The following is a 16,502-nucleotide window of genomic DNA, read 5'->3' on the forward strand; positions in this document are numbered from 1 at the left end:
ATCTCTCCCAAGATTAGCAGAGATTAAAAAACACAGAGAACTAAGAATAAGGGCTTCTCAGGAGCCCTTTTCTTCTACTCTGAAGCAAACTTCATCGCAAACTAAAAAAGGAGGTGTTTGCTGTCCTAGCTTCACTGGAAGAATAACATTATTCTTTCAATGAGACTGTGACTTTGTCTTTATTAGAAAAAAAAAGCTGTCAAATAGGTCTGCTTTTCCTCTAACTGAACTACTTTTTCCTTCTTACTGCTTCGCTGTCAGAAATTAGTAAAAAGACAAACAAAAACCAGAAAGTTAAGACTCTATTGAGTTCCCAGGGACCTCAAGTTAAATTCTCATAGGTTGATAAAGTGAACATTAAACAAATGGGCACTTAAGGTGAAAATAAATAAATAAATAAATAAAGAATTAGAAACAATACAGCCATATGTATGTACTACAGCACCACCAAGCCAGCTGGAAGAGGTAGCTGATATTTTTCTAAAATAAACAAAAAGTTGTCACCAGGATGTAGGGGATTTCAGCTTTCCATAAATCAGCTAGAGGCCCACTCTGCTAAAAATCAGAATGTCCAATGTGTTTTTTAATTGCCTTGCTAATAACTACCTTTCAGAAAGTCTAAGAAGTAAACAGGGAACTTTTTATCCAAAACATCAGTTACAGAACAATTGCAAATGTCACAATGGGGGAGGAAGAAATGGTGTGGCCTAGGCACAGGCCTTGACTTTAGAAAAGCATATTCCAAAGAGCACAGAAAAATGCCAAAAATGATCTCATGGCCAAAGACTTTAAAAGAAAGATATCATATTATGGATTAAAGAAAGGTAAAGATGGGGGGCTTTCAAAATGGAAAATCTGACCATATAATAAAATAAAATGATACAATAAAAAACAGGGCCTGTAATCCTAGCTCTTGGGAGGCCGAGGCGGGCGGATCGCTCAAGGTCAGGAGTTCAAAACCAGCCTGAGCAAGAGCGAGACCCCGTCTCTACTATAAATAGAAAGAAATTAATTGGCCAACTGATATATATATAAAAAAAATTAGCCGGGCATGGTGGCGCATGCCTGTAGTCCCAGCTACTCGGGAGGCTGAGGCAGAAGGATCGCTCAAGCCCAGGAGTTTGAGGTTGCTGTGAGCTAGGCTGACGCCACGGCACTCACTCTAGCCTGGACAACAAAAGTGAGACTCTGTCGCAAAAAAAAAAAAAAAAAAAAAACAGGAGTACAGTTACAGATGGAAACTAGCAATGAATTCTATGAAACAACAACATAACACAAAACAACAGTCTCTTCATAAGCAAAACTGTAAGAATGGCCTGAACACGGAAAAATGGTGACAGGAAGGAAGACCACCACCCAGAATATGCTAAAGTTTATAAAAAACATTATTTCAAGGGATTGGTGGGGGAGGTATTCTTTTCAGTGAAAGAAAAGGAACAAGAAAGAGACTATGCTTGGAGATGATGACTTGATGTTAAAAAAAATGACAGAAAGAAGGCTGAAAGGCTTAAACAGTATTTTGCTTTTATATTCTCTATCAAGGAGAATTATCTTCAATCTGGAAAGAATAGAACAAATGTAGTTGAGAGAAAAATGAAGCCTAAGATAGGTGAAAAGATAGGGAAAGAAAACCTGTGTTTTAAATGAGTTCACAATTCTAGACCCAGATGAATTATATCCCATGGGACTTAAAAGAAACTGCAGATGCAATCACAAAATCATATTACATAGTCCTTAAGATAAGCAAGTGCCCTAATATTCAAAAAGGGGACAAAAGCTCTATTGCTACTTCAGACCAATGCAACTGAAGTCAATTTTACAAAAGATCCTAGAACAGATTACTATGTAGATAGTTGGTGAGCAAGAAGTCCTAATTTTTTAAGTTTTAAACAACAATGTAAGTACAAATATGATAAACTATTTAGACTGTATTTAGGAACACAGCTTAGTACTGAAGTTAAATGAAATTTATAAAAGTGACATATTTAATGTTATACACAATTTTTATCATACTGCATGATAATCGAGCATAGAGCCCTTCATGCAAATGAAAATGATTACCATTCTTTTAAAAGCAGCATTTCTCTTTTTTTATTTGTTAATTATTTACTTACCAAGAGAAACTATTCCTCAGCCTGAGTATTCATAGCTCAGGAACACAAGTCAGTGACAAACTTCTACATAAATCAACCTAAAGAAATTCTTTATATTCCAAAATCACTTTGCACTCTGAAAGATACCAGCCTTCCTCATCTCCTCAAAATCTTTCATAGAATCATAATTCCTGTAGAAATCTGCATATGCCTTCTTACTTGGTTCAGCCACAGCAAACTTATACAAAACTGCAACCCCAAGGATAAAATGGATGCTCTGACAATATGAAACTGTAGATACCTGGCCAGGAGGCCACGCATCTGAGGCTCCATCAAAGTGCTGGAAGCCATGGTAGTTACTGTCCTTGATGGGTATGCCAACCTCAACACAACCTTCCTGGCTGCTAGAGAAATGAACTACCTAAAAGCAGCATTTCTGAAGTAAGGAATGGGGAATGGGAGACAGAAGCCAGCAGTGGCTACTCCACTCCCCACCACTACATTCAGACAAATCTTAGGGAAGAGGTGGCTCTGCCTTAAACCAAGCCAGTCCCAGACTCCAAATGCCATCCAGTGCTAGGACTCAGTAGGTGGAGCTGGGTAACCATGTCTTCTGGGATTCCCTGTGAAAGTAACCCAGGAGAATGTGGTTCTACCGGGATAAGGGATATCCTTATCCTCTCTGATCAAATAATCAGCAAGAGGAAAGTCTTCCATGCACCTTTTGAACACGCAGAAACTATGGGATTGGGTTAGCTGAAGTGGTTTTGGCAGAAGGAAGGAGGAGACAAAGGGGAAGACAAAAGCATGATTCACTTGTCAGCTGCTTTTGAGGTGTTTGTTATTTAATATCAAGTGTTCAGGGGATGGGAGTGGAATGGATGTATTAGGGTGAGTCTGAGTAGAGAAGTGAGGTTGGGGGAAAGAGGAGGGAGGCAGGCACCTAGTGGACAGCTCCCGGGGACAGAGGTGAGGGGAATAAGAGTTGAAAGAAAGATGCAACAAGAGAAAGCTTCCAAAGAAACAAAATTCACAGACTATGGAATGAGCCCTGAGTTTGAAATACACTGCTTGCCATTTGCTTCAACATTCCAGTGTGTTTGTGGGAGCAGGGGCAGGGAGGGAGGGAGGAGAGGCAGAGATTATGAAAGACTGACCATGTGATGATAATTGTTGAAGCTGAGTGATGGGTACACAGGGGTTCACCATACTATTCTCTCTACTTTTATATGTTTCTATTTTTTTAAGAGGTTTTTTTTTTAGGTACTAAGTGTTTACCATTTGACTCAGAGTAAAAACAAAAACCTATAATCTTTATGCTAGCCTACAAGGCCCCCTTCTCCTGTTACTTCTCTAGCCTCCATGCAGCCTACATGCTCCCTCACAGACTATTCCTTGAGCTCACCAGGCATGCTCCTCCCCTTAGGCCTTTGCAAAGCTCATCTCTCTGCTTTGGGTGGGGAGTTGTCTCCACCCACATATGCATGTACCTTACTCACCTTCTCAAGGAGACACCCAGTGACCATGCTATTTAGAACTGCAGCTCACCCTGTGTCCCCCTTCTATGGAACTCCTAATTCTCATCACCCCAAGTAATTTTACCCTACTACTTATCATCTTCAAACATACTATATTATTTACTTATTTCATGTATTATCTTTTTTCACTAGAATTTAAATTACCAGAGGGACAGGGAATTTTTGTTTTGGGGTTTTTGTTGTTGTTCAGTGACTAGAAAAATGCTAGGCACCCAATAAATGAGTGAAATGAATATAGAAAATTTTAGAGCTACTTAGAAGCCTGTGGCAAGGGATGGGGTAGATGTCTTTGGCCTTAGCTTTTCTTGAGTAAAGCTAGCATCTACTCCCACCCTACTCTTTTATGCTAAACAAAAAAACTGGGGCATCTAATTTCTGAAGAGGAGTGAAGAATTTATACATAGCGCATCAGAATTACTGCCCTCCTCCCCAACTTCTAGGGAGAGATTTCATAACTTGGTTTTGAGACATCTAAGGCTATATCCAGTTACAGCTTGTGACATCACAAAATTCTTAACCAAACTCATCAAAACAAAGTGAGGAATTTCTGTCTAAACCATACAATAATTAGAAAACCTCTCAAAACTGGGGCTTTGTAGTTTTTAGGAAATTTTAGGCTTTGGAAAAATACATATATTTAGGAGAAAGTTATCTCAAGACAAATGTTCAAAATCATTTTTATGATTAGGAAGACTGTGGGCACCAAAATCCAATTTAGAGCTACTTTGTGCCAAGACTTTTTTTTGTACGAGGTAATTTCCAACAGGCTTATCCCTTCCTGCATTTACAGCTCTCTCCCGTAGTTCAAGTTACTCCTACATGCACCTTCATTTATCTATGGCACAAACTAGCTATGGAGCTTGAACTCCTTCTGTGGGCCAATTTTCTTATGATTACAAAAATACCCTTAGATGTGCGGGTTGTGTGTGTGTGTGTGTGTGTGTGTGTGTAGTTGTGTATATCACTCAGTACTTTCAGAATAGAGACAAAATCTTGGGAATTCAGATAAACAATAGAATAAAACCCCACAAAAACCTGGGAATCATTGCCTTAATGATAGCATGGGAAAGGGATTATCCACATCTCCTTTAACAGTGTTATTTATCAAAGAAAATACTGTTTGATTTACTTACAAGTGATTGTTCAGCAGTGTGTTGCAGCTTAAAGTACAGAGGCTGTTCAGAGTCTGGATGACCTTTCCAGAGCAGACCAAAATGTAAACTCAGGGTAAAATGAACAGGTTCTCTGCCTTCCATTTCCACAGATCAGGTCTAGATGCCCTACCATCCTCCCAGGCTAAGGAAAGAGTGCCATCTGGAGGATCTCCGTTTCAGAGAGAAACGTTTTTGCAAAACTGATCATGAAACAGATCACCAACCATTCAGGACCCACATAGAAACAGGAGCCATTATCAGTAATCTCACAGATTCAGGCTGTTTCCAGACTTGCCTTTTTAATAAAAACTTTCCTTTTTCTTTTTTTACAATCTTACATGTTTCTTGAATTTCACTTCTCAAAGTCATTTGTATAGCTCTGATTGCTATCTGAGAAAGGGTTTCTACTACTTGGCCCACAGATCCACTGAATAATTCAAGCCTTACAGTTCCCTTTCTCCCATAATCTACCAGGGGTCCTCAAACTTTTTAAACAGGGGGCCAGTTCACTGTCCCGCAGACTGTTGGAGGGCCGGACTATAGTTTTTAAAAAACTATGAACAAATTCCTATGCAAACTGCACATATCTTATTTTGAAGTAAAAAAACAAACAGGCAAAAACACCCACATGTGGCCCGTGGGCCATAATTTGAGGACGCCTGATCTACACTCTTTCTAAAGGAAGAAGGTGCTACTCCCATCCCAACTCAGGTTCCCAATCAGAACAGGTACCCTCAAAGGTCTTGTAAGAGCTGCCAGACCCAACTCCCACATGCTCAATCAGATGATTCATCCCTAACCAGAATGAACATCCACTTAATCTTCCACTATCAATGCCTTGGCCAAGGAAGAGGATGGAGTCTGCCTGCTGTGTGCCATAGTATATAAACTATTCATTAGGGAAAATAGTTCCAAGGGACTGCACCTACACAGCCTAAGAACTGCAATGCAGTTTTCTGTGTTACTGCGGGGAGGGAAGGAGTGAAGAGCATGCTTTTCAGTTATAAGAGATCCCACCTCCAAATTGCTATACCTGTCAAGCAACAGGAATAGCTTCTATGAACAAAAGAAATCTGCTGTTCTGTGTAATAGGCCTGTGATGCATTTATTTCAGTTCTGCCCTTAGTTCCCCATTCTGTCAATTGCTGAGAAAAGTAATGCTACCTGAAATTATGTGAATTTTCAAAAATGGGTATTTTCTTCACCTGTGAAAATGGCCCCTGCCTGCTCTCTTAAGAAACCCAAGTCCTTTGTTCTCAAAACAAACAAACAAACAAAAAACCCCCAAAGCTGGTTCAGATAATTCTTTTCGGGGTTCTCATAGGACATGCAAAATATAGACAAATAGCTTATTATTAACCACAGCTGAGTCCTGTTATAAAAAGAAAACCAGTCTTCTTTCTTAAATAGTTCTTCTATGACACTCAAATTGGAAAAAGAAAGACTAAGCAACCAGAATGACTTAATTAAAGGTGCTAAGCCAGTACTCAGAGCAAGAGGGTGAAGGCAGAGAATACTGGAAGGCAAGAGGAAAAACAATTGGTTCTATGTATGTAAGGGATTAGGAGAATGAGGAGTAAGGAAGCACTCCCATTGTACTAGCAACTTCCTTCAGACAGCACCTGTCTCAAAAGCACATAAAGATCACACACCTCTAACCCTCTTTTCTGGAGAGAAAACTGTATTTTAGTATGAAGATATACAATTCAGAGTCCTAGAGAAGTCCAAGATAAGTTCCTCCAATGGCTGCAGAGTTAAAATTACAAAAAGTTGAGCTGAAGGATTACTTACGTCCACCAAACAAAGGATTAGGCTATAACAGAGCCCAGAATTAGCATCTCATAGCACATACTTTCCAAAGGAACTTTAGCAATTAAAACTTTGCCATTTGACAACATGTAGAAACAGTAGAGCTTCAGAAGGTGGAAAAAGTCCAACCAAGAAAATAAAATTTAGTTGAAATAGCAAAAAGTGCAAACAATTTATAATTAGAGAAACTCTTAAGAGTCCTAGGAATTCTGAGAAATTACCAAGTAGTGTTATAAAGAAAGGAGATAAATTAGTGAGTATTCTGTGAGTGTCATATACTTCAACACAAAGAATGACATAGAAGGTAAAATAACTTGTTGGTCTCTTTTGTCAAAGCTTCCATGTTATTAAAGACAGTCACCCTTAACTCTAAAAAGCATTATTTATTGGAAAGAAAAAATATTACAAGAAGTCTCTGTAATTCCCGCAAGGCTAAATATGGTATCCCTACTTCCCACCTCCACTCCCCAAAAAATATTTCCCATTTGCTCACAAATTTTGTACCCTGACTCTTGGAATCTCCCAGATTCCTTGCTCCAAAGCCAGGGCCTACATTTACAATGTACATAGTTCCCAGGGGGTGCTGGAAGCAGCATGAAACAATGCCGCCTGACAGTTTCTCATCTAATCAAAATAGGGTGGCTAGAATGTCAATGAAGTGAAGTGCTTTACTAGATAACTTATCTTAATATCCAGTTCAAACACAAAGCCTCATACAGGCCAGGAGGTAAGAAGTTTTTTTGTCAAGTCAAACTTCCATGATATATTGGTTCACCAAAACCTACGGGTGATTCCAAGAAGTCTTTAAGGGAGTAATTATGCCAAGGGAGGAATCCACATAGTTAAGAAGTCATAGCTTTCTCAAGAAGATGGAACTATTTAATCTTAGCAAGGGCAGCTGCTCTTCTTTCTGTGTTCTGGAACAAGGCACGAATTAAAGCTTTTACTTCACTGGAAGAGAATGCAGTTGCCAGAGGCCCTTTTCCATCTGCCCACCTGCAAAACAAAAGATAGAATTCATTTTCTTATTAGGTCTCTGAAGTATAAGCAAGACTTAAAATTTGCTTATTTGATCCAAATGCTTATTTGTTTTAAACAGAAATTAAATCCTGGGCATACTTCCTACACTTCAACTACTTTGACCTCTTTGTTCACTGGCTACATCTGGTATCACCACAGCCAGATGAAGAGACCAATGAGGAAGATGAGACTATTCTCCCCTATTCTTATACTCACTAAGCCCTCTCTGAACTTAATAATCATGACCACACACACTCTCATGCCTTAGGCTCTGTAACTATATTAAAAAGTGAACCACAGGCAACAAATTTTAACTGACAAAGGACTGATATAAAAAAAACATATAAAGAACTCCCATAAATCTATAATGAAACCATAAACAACCTATTAGATTAAAGGCCAAAAAAAAAAAAAATAGGCATTTTACAATGTAAGAAACATGAATAACCAATGAAATGTTCAACTTCATTAGAATTTATAGAAATGGAAATTAAAATGACAATGAGCTATCATTTCATACCAACTAGATTAGCAAAAATATTCCAGCCTGATAATTCCAAATACTAGTGAAAATGGGACTCAACAGGACAAATAAACTATGAAATATTTATAAAATGGAATATGACACAATAGTGAAATGAACTACAGCTATACGTACCATCATGAATGGATTTCAAAACATAATATTAAATTTAAAAAAATTGACAGAAGATTCCACTTACAGATACTTCAAAAACAGGCAAGTCTCAACTTTATATTATTTAGAAATATGTGTAAATGTGGTAAGATTATAAAAAGAATGGCAAGGAAATAACATAAAATTCAAGATAGTGGCTACCTCTAATGGAGAGCATGTGGAGAAGGGTAGACAGGAGTTTTCAAAGGTACTGGTATTATTTTTCTTAAGTTGGGTAATAGGCACATGAACATTTATTCTTTTCCTTTAAACTATGAATATATATTACGTATGCTGTATTCCTTCATATGTATATTTTATAACTTTAAAATCTTTAAATTACATGATTAGAAATAGCTTCTTTGGTAAAAAATTTTCTCAATTAGATAGTAGTCTTACATTTACTGAAATCTCTAGGGGAAAAAATTTTCCTAGGCAGAGAAAAGAAGTTGAGATGCATCACTATTGTAATTTTTCTCATAACAAGGAATTAATGATCATTCATAGGCTGCAAGAAGGCCCCTTAATAGCAGAAAGAAAAATTCTTATCTTCTGCCTACCCTCTGGAACCTATTACCTAAAGACATCTTTTTTACCCACTAAGGAGATATAAATTATGAGATATAAATATAAACAAATGAGTAAATCAAAACTTTGTACTAAACATGATTAGAGATATTTTGATGTGATTTTTTTTAAGCAGAAATCTCATTTATATTATTACACAAATGAACAGTTGGCGAAGACAACTCAGACCCATCTACGATAACTGGTCTAATATAACTGGATGTCTGTAGTAAATCTAGTTAAAACAGATAGACAAGTAGCTATAGGGATGGAGATGGACCTTAAGGCCTCTACAGGGAGTTCTCTATGCAATGTATGCATATTGATCAATGATCTACCAAGACAACATAAAAGCATCCATGATGTGTTACTAACCCCTATCTATTCTGTTTTATACAGTACCAATGGCCTCTGAACACTATGGTATGATATAGCATATACTTAGTGGGCACAGCAACATTGACCAGAAAGATTGCTGCTGGTCAATCAAACAATAGCTTGATGCTGAATATTTCAGACAGATAAAAATCACTTCTCTGTTAACATATCAATGTCATTCTTAAAATGCATCCACTGTTGCTTAAAGTGAAAAATTTCCATCCAGTTGTCAGAAGGCTGTAATTCTTACAAATGCCAGATCATTTGTAAAGAGTATCAAAATCACATGTTCAAGACCAAAATAATATGAATGAGAAGTCTTACGTTATCAAATATGAGAAAGTGGTACACTACGATAAATCAGGAAAAGGCTACAACTACTGTTACCCAGTATGAAATCTGTTTCTGAGTAACATTAAGAAACAGAAAAGCACTGCTACTACTAGTACTCTTTGGTACTGTGGAGAGATATAAGCCTCTATAGAAGGGTTACACGCACCGATCCCCGATTTCTTGCAAGCTGGCTTGTAACATCAGCATCAATTCTTTGAATGGCATCCATTTTGGCACATAGACTGGGACCTCTTCTTGATATTTCTTGTTCATGCTTTCTTCAGATAAAGGTGCAAATATCTGAGGTCCTTCATCCACTACTGTTTTGCATAAGGCATACAATCTATCGCCATCTTCAGTAGAGATGTCCTGGTTTTTGTGCAAAGGAAACACAACAGAATAGAACTGGACCAGCTTAGTAGTGGGGAAAGGGCAGCAGATGTTTGATGCATGTTGTCCAGGAGGGTCAGCTATAGCAATATGTTTTCCAACCAATATAGTACACATTACTAGACACAAGCTTTATTTATTTATTTATTTATTTATTTACTTACTTACTTACTTACTTACTTACTTACTTATAGAGACACTGTCGTATAATCTAGAGTGCAGTGGCCACTTACTTACTTACTTATAGAGACACTGTCGTATAATCTAGAGTGCAGTGGCCTGATCATAGCTCACTATAACCTCAAATTCCCAGACTCAAGCAATCCTCCTGCCTTGGCCTCCCAAAGTGCTGGGATTTACAGGTGTGAGCCACTGTGCCTGGCCTAGACAACAGATTTCATCAGTTCTCTGACAATACCCCTAATACTAGAATGACACAAAATATATTTCAACAGATTGTCAGTAATTTAGTTTGGCTATAGGAGAGAGCCCATTTCTCTAGTAGAATATAGCACAGCTTGTTGCAAAGCAGGGGATGTTATTACAAATAAGGGTTTAGACAATCTATGCTTTAGAGGCATCAGCTGGTCAAGTCCAGACAATTTTCCTTTAGAGTCACACATATAATCTCAACTGCAACAATATGTTGAAAAAGTGGTACCAGCACAACATTACATTCACTTTTCTAAATTAAATTATTGAATTTACTTGCAAATTAAATGAATTCTCACTATATGCCTCAGGACCACTGCCCAGTTTCCAACTTCCTCATTCATAATTTACAGATGCTAGGTTGAGAGGCAGTGCAATACTACTTTCTTGAAGATATCAAAGAGATTAATTAAGTTTTCAGCAAAACAGAATTAAGACAAAACTAAAAAAATATAACAGCATGAGTTAGACATGAAACATGAACAATTTCTTCTACCATCTGTGTTGACTAGAAATGAGACTTCAACATTTTCTTAGTCAAGTCACAATCTGGGACAAGAATTGCATCTCATGTCTGGTGTAGCATCTCAAGGCCCTTACCTCTAGGGCAGTGATTCTGCCAATGATCTCAGAAATTGCTGTATTGAGTAAAGTCCCCATAGCCTTGCAATAAATATTTACTGGCAGGACGTCCTGCCACACAATTCCAAGTCTCTTCAGTTGGTGCAGTACCTGTAAGAAGAACAGAGCTATTTACATGAAAGAAAGATTGTTGCAACAACTCACATTTTCCAGATTTACATTTATCATTTGTGTGCGTATGGGGAAAGAGGCATTACACAAAAGTGAGGTAAAGTAATCAAAAACATATGCTTCTTGAATATTTAACCTTAGTGATATCCTTGATAGATGAAATACTCATCTTGAGGATGGGGAAACTGCATTAAAAAGATAAATTACTTAAGAGAGAAAGGCATTAAGATAAAAACCAATTTCAAATTTCCCAAACCCAAGTTCATAAATCAACTGTTTGCTACAACAGACTTAACAGATAACTAGGCACATTATTGGGTCAATGGAAAGATAGCTTTCTGTTGTCTTGGTGGGACAGGGAAAGGAAAAGTTCTTAAATATGACTGTAAAAGGTATCTAGATTTTCCAAAGGGAGTGGAGGTGGGGAAACCAACTGAGCTACTTGTTACATATTCTTTGCTGCTTTAAAAAAAAAAAAAGGGGGCATCTAAGGATAGAGTATAAATTCCAGCACTATCAACAGCCTCCCACCTGCCGGATCGCTTTACTTGCTGCAGAATAATTCTCTTCATCATCCATATTTGCAAAGTTCCTAGCACTTGATAATCTCTCCAGAAGTTCACCTTTCTGTGCCCGCATTTGGGCCAAAAAACACTCTGTCCCTATAATGCGAAAACAGAACAAAGAATTCTAAAAGCCATTCCATTACACACTACAAAACCGGGATGTAAGAAGAGACACTGCTTTGCCTATGTAAAAATAATTGCCAGATAATGTCATTTAGCTGTCCTAAGGATACTAGAAACAATCACTTTTAAAACATTAGCCAGTCCCTCTAACCCCACCCTCAGGATAATAAATCTTTCCCAATAGTTTGCCTCGAGTCAGAGACAGCTAAGAAAAATTACTTATATAGAAAAAGGAGCTACTTATTATTCTGATATATCTATACCACCTAAGGGAAAAGTCAGGAATTGAAAAGCTAAGGGAACCATACAGATTCTCTGCTTTTCTCAGGCTATCATTAAAATAAACATATTGATTTACCCCACATTTCATTTCTTTTGACTTATAATAATCCCAAGTAAAACTAAGGGAGTTGTAGGAGGGGGAAGCCATCTTGGGGTTTTGCAAAAGAACCAAGACTGACATTAGTGAGCTCCTACCAACAATGTTAATAGAATTGTCACAATATAAATCTTATTATGTGTCATTCTACTGACATAATTCTGATTTGGTGAATTCAGTGCACAGCAGCAATGCAGTTTAGAACTCTAATGTACCATGAAATCATATCATGAAAAAATAATGCTTCTGCAAAGACTACATACACTTGATAAAATTAAATAAGTGGGAACATTTGCAAATTAAATGCCTTTCCAATATACCTCAGGACCACCATCTAATTTCTACCTCTCTCTCTCATTCAAAAATTACAAAGATACTAGACTGACAAGCTACATGATCCATATTTTCCCACATTTAAGGTATCAGTTACCAAGTCTCCTGAAGCCAGGTACGAGATCCACAAAAGTAGTAGTGCCATCACAAAGAATGGGAGCAAGACGTAATCTGAACTGATGCCCAAGAGTCAGCAAGTGGTGAGCAATATACATACAATTGTTGTGGTGAATGGCAGCCAACTGGGGCAGTTTTTGAAGGTTCTCCCTAGGCCCGGAGGAAGAGTAGAAAAAGAAAGAAACCACCTATTATTGAAGTTTCCTCTAATATATTTCTAGGCTTTACTAATTGTCTACTTAGTAAATGCTGTACATAACAAGATGCAATCTCATCACTCCCACTCCCAATCAGTGAGGTTGTTCTGCCTGAACGGGATCTTAGCCTATAAAACTATCCCAGTGATTAATGAAAGATTAAGGGAATCAAGATGTTTACCTAAGTCAACTCTGTACTGGAAACCTAGCAGAGTTGTGCATAATAATGCCCTTTAAATTTTACACTGATATGTCTGTGGAAATGCAGGTTTCTCCAAATTCCTATTTCATTTATATAATGAAGCATTTAACTATTTTCTAATTCACTAGTTTTCAAAGCTGACTACAGATTAGAGGCACTTGGGAAATTTTAATATATGGATGTTTAGACTTCACCCCAAACAAAGTAAGTCACAACCCCTCAATGTGAAACTAGGGCATTTATACTTTTTAAAATCTTCTCATGAGGGTGATATGAATTTTCATCCAGAATTGAAAAATCACAGCATTAATTCTTCCACACATACAGTGTCTATCTACCCAGCTTGGGAAGAAACTTTATCTTGTATTTCTACTGTTTATCCATTAACAGTCATTCAAATAACACTTTCTAATTTGCTGACTCAAAGTCAGAGTAGGATATACAAGTCAGAAACCCAATAATCTAAGATAGCTGTCCTCATTCTGGGCTACACATCAGAATCATTTGTGGGGCTTTAAAAATATACACATACCTGGGTCTTACACTAGACCTATAACTCAAAAGCTCTAGGAATAGGGCATAGGCAAATGTATTTGTTTTTAAAGCTTCATAAGTGATTCTAAAATACTGCCAAAGCTGAGAACCATTATTTAAGGACAGTGATTCTCAAAGTATGGTCCCCTGACAAGTAACATCGGCATCACCTGGAAATTTGTTAAAAATTCAAACCCCATCCCAGACCTACTGAATCAGAAACTTTGGGCATGGATCCAGCAATCAGTGTTTTTTTTTGAGACAGGGTCTCACTTTGTTGCCCAGGCTAGAGTGATTGCCTTGGCGTCAGCCTAGCTCACAGCAACCTCAAACTCCTGGGCTCAAGCAATCCTACTGCCTCAGGCTCCCGAGTAGCTGGGACTACAGGCATGTGCCACCATGCCTGGCTAATTTTTTCTATATATATTAGTTGGCCAATTAATTTATTTCTATTTATAGTAGAGACAGGGTCTTGCTCTTGCTCAGGCTGGTTTGAAACTCCTGACCTTGAGCAATCCGCCCCGGCCTCCCAGAGTGCTAGGATTACAGGTGTGAGCCACCGCGCCCGGCCACAATCAGTGTTTTAACAAGGCTTCCAGGTGATTCTAACCCACACAAAAGTTTGTCAACTCTTGGTCCAGTACAAGTTCTGAGATCATACAAAGGAGAAAGAGGCAAATCTAACTCCACAACAGTGTGAAAAATGTTTCTGAGCCATAGAAAATTCTAAGACAAATGTCTCTGAATCCCCAAGGGCAAGGCTGTCATCTGACCCAAATATGTTTTTTCTTTTCCTTTACTTAACTAAGTAGAAAGTGAAATAAAAATTTTAAACTACAGCAAAGAGAATGAATACAAATAAAAACAATAAGGTTCACAATAAATAAGTTCTTTTACAGTAAAAACAACAGGTGGACCTTGTTAAAAACATCTCAATTGTTCAAAAATCTGAACTAAAAAATACTTCAAATAATAAACTGATTTTCATCTTTGAAAGCAGAGTCCTTGGCTAAGGAATAGCTCTGCTGACATATTACCAAAAACATGTATAAGCATCCAAAACACTTAATCCAAAAAACAAAGGAAATTCCTAAAGACTTAGAGATGAATGAATAACTTTTCAGATTAACATAAAAAAAAAAAAAAAACTTTTAAAACCCAAGATGTCAGGTAAATACTGTCTAAAATTGCTAGGAAGAATAGCTGATCATACTTGACAGTTAAATAGCAATCTCTTGTGGTATTAAGTCTGAAGAGCCATGAATACCAAGGAAAAATGGTATGTTTACTGGATAGCTGTATGGAGTGATGCCCTTTTTGTTTTTCAACCAAGTAAAGTAATGCACTTCTGAAAATGCCCAGCAACAAAACAGGGTAAAGTTCTTTTGAGTTTTTAAATTTGCATCACTATGTCGCAAGACTATGGTATCCTTATTAATTTAGTAATGAATGACCAAGTCCTATGAATATGTGTTTTTAAATGGTATATTACATTTTATTATGAATTTTAGTAACCAAAATATCTTTGGGGAGAATATAAAATTACTGGTTTTAACTTAAATTACAAACATTTTAGACATATAGAAATGAGATACAGTGGCACTTACTTGTGATATGTTGGTACAACATCATGGAACAAATGGAAGATATTCCTCACTGAATAGAAAAGTTGAACAGCACTAAAAGGAAAACATAAATTTAACAGACATGCATAAAGATATACTGAAAATACGAAAAAAATTCAAACTAAGTGTACCTTCAGTTCTAGTCAGCTAAAAATACAGTTGCAGAGAATACCTGCCTTGATCACTACCAGAAAACACCATTAATTTCAATGGAAATGTATTTTCAACCAGTATTTACTAACTAGACTGCAGTTCTAAAAACTGGGATCCATTAATAATTTTAAGAACAGCAGCATTCAACCAAAGCCTCTTTTCCATTTATCAATTTCTGTTCTGCCAGTATCCAGAGTATCCCTTCAGTAACAAATGTAACTAAGCCTCAAGCAAATGTCACCTACCCACTGATGCACTCTGCAAAGGGCAAGGTATCAATAAAAGCACTCATTTGGTTCTTTTAGAATCAGTCTGACTTTCAGCTTCCACCTTTTTTCCTTCTTACTCCAATCCAAGGAGATGAATCAACATTTCTAGGATAGACTCTAGCCCTCAAGATTTTTTGCCCTTTAAATCTAGCCTTAAAACACCTAAAGATTATTATTAAAATGCACTTTGAAAGAGCAAATATAAGGTTTGTGTAACTTACCTCTACATAAGAATATTTTAAACTATACACCTTGAAAGCTTATAGGAATTCCGCAAATATTTAAAAAAAATAAGTTATACCCCAAAACACTGTTACTACTTGAGTAACATAATACTTGATTAAATCATTTCATTTTATTTTTACTGGGTATGTTGCTATTTGAGGTTTGATAATGAAAAGAGGGATTATTGCAGTATAGTTGTGGTTTTGTTTGTCCTGTTAAAAACTACTGGAAAGAATATTCATATTCAGTGTACAAAAATACTGCTTGGAGGTTTGCATTCTGAAATATTTAGGAAGTATTGCCCTGCATCTCTAACTTCTACTCTGGTATATTTCAGGAGAATGTCATGTTAAGAAACAGTCATTTCTATATTCATTTTGTGAAAGGATTATGTACTTCCTTTATAAAGATTTATTTTTCTTCCTACTTATAATTTAACTCTGGGATGAACTTGTGAGTATGATTCATTAATGCCATAGAAGTTTCTTGGAAACATGTTCTTTGTAGAGCAGAATAAAATAAAGGGGTTTATTTGCATGTAAAGATAAAAACTGATACTCTGGAAGCCTATCTAAAGATGCAATTTGATTAAGTCAATCCCTAACTGAAATTGTTTTTTTCTCTGAGGATAGGAAG

General features: G+C 37.0%; 1 protein-coding gene and 1 pseudogene across 1 annotated transcript in view; both read right to left on the bottom strand.

Annotated features, from left to right (window-relative positions):
• Positions 1-2,082: 2,082 nt before the first annotated feature.
• LOC109730745 (cytochrome c oxidase subunit 6C-like) lies at positions 2,083-3,186 on the bottom strand (annotated as a pseudogene).
• A 196-nt stretch (positions 3,187-3,382) lies between these two features.
• Positions 3,383-16,502, bottom strand: part of ZW10 (zw10 kinetochore protein) — a 39,256-nt gene continuing 26,136 nt past the window's right edge. Inside the window, exons 11-16 of the mRNA XM_012753309.3 lie at positions 15,202-15,273; positions 12,642-12,811; positions 11,675-11,805; positions 10,991-11,122; positions 9,735-9,937; positions 3,383-7,590 (exon numbers count right to left, since the gene is read on the bottom strand). Coding sequence (XP_012608763.2) covers positions 7,470-7,590; positions 9,735-9,937; positions 10,991-11,122; positions 11,675-11,805; positions 12,642-12,811; positions 15,202-15,273 — 829 coding nt within the window. The 3' untranslated portion in view covers positions 3,383-7,469. The remainder of the gene's footprint in view (positions 7,591-9,734; positions 9,938-10,990; positions 11,123-11,674; positions 11,806-12,641; positions 12,812-15,201; positions 15,274-16,502) is intronic.

The sequence above is a fragment of the Microcebus murinus genome, chromosome 4 (genome assembly GCF_040939455.1).
Source record: "Microcebus murinus isolate Inina chromosome 4, M.murinus_Inina_mat1.0, whole genome shotgun sequence".
NCBI classification, from domain to species: Eukaryota; Metazoa; Chordata; class Mammalia; order Primates; family Cheirogaleidae; genus Microcebus; species Microcebus murinus.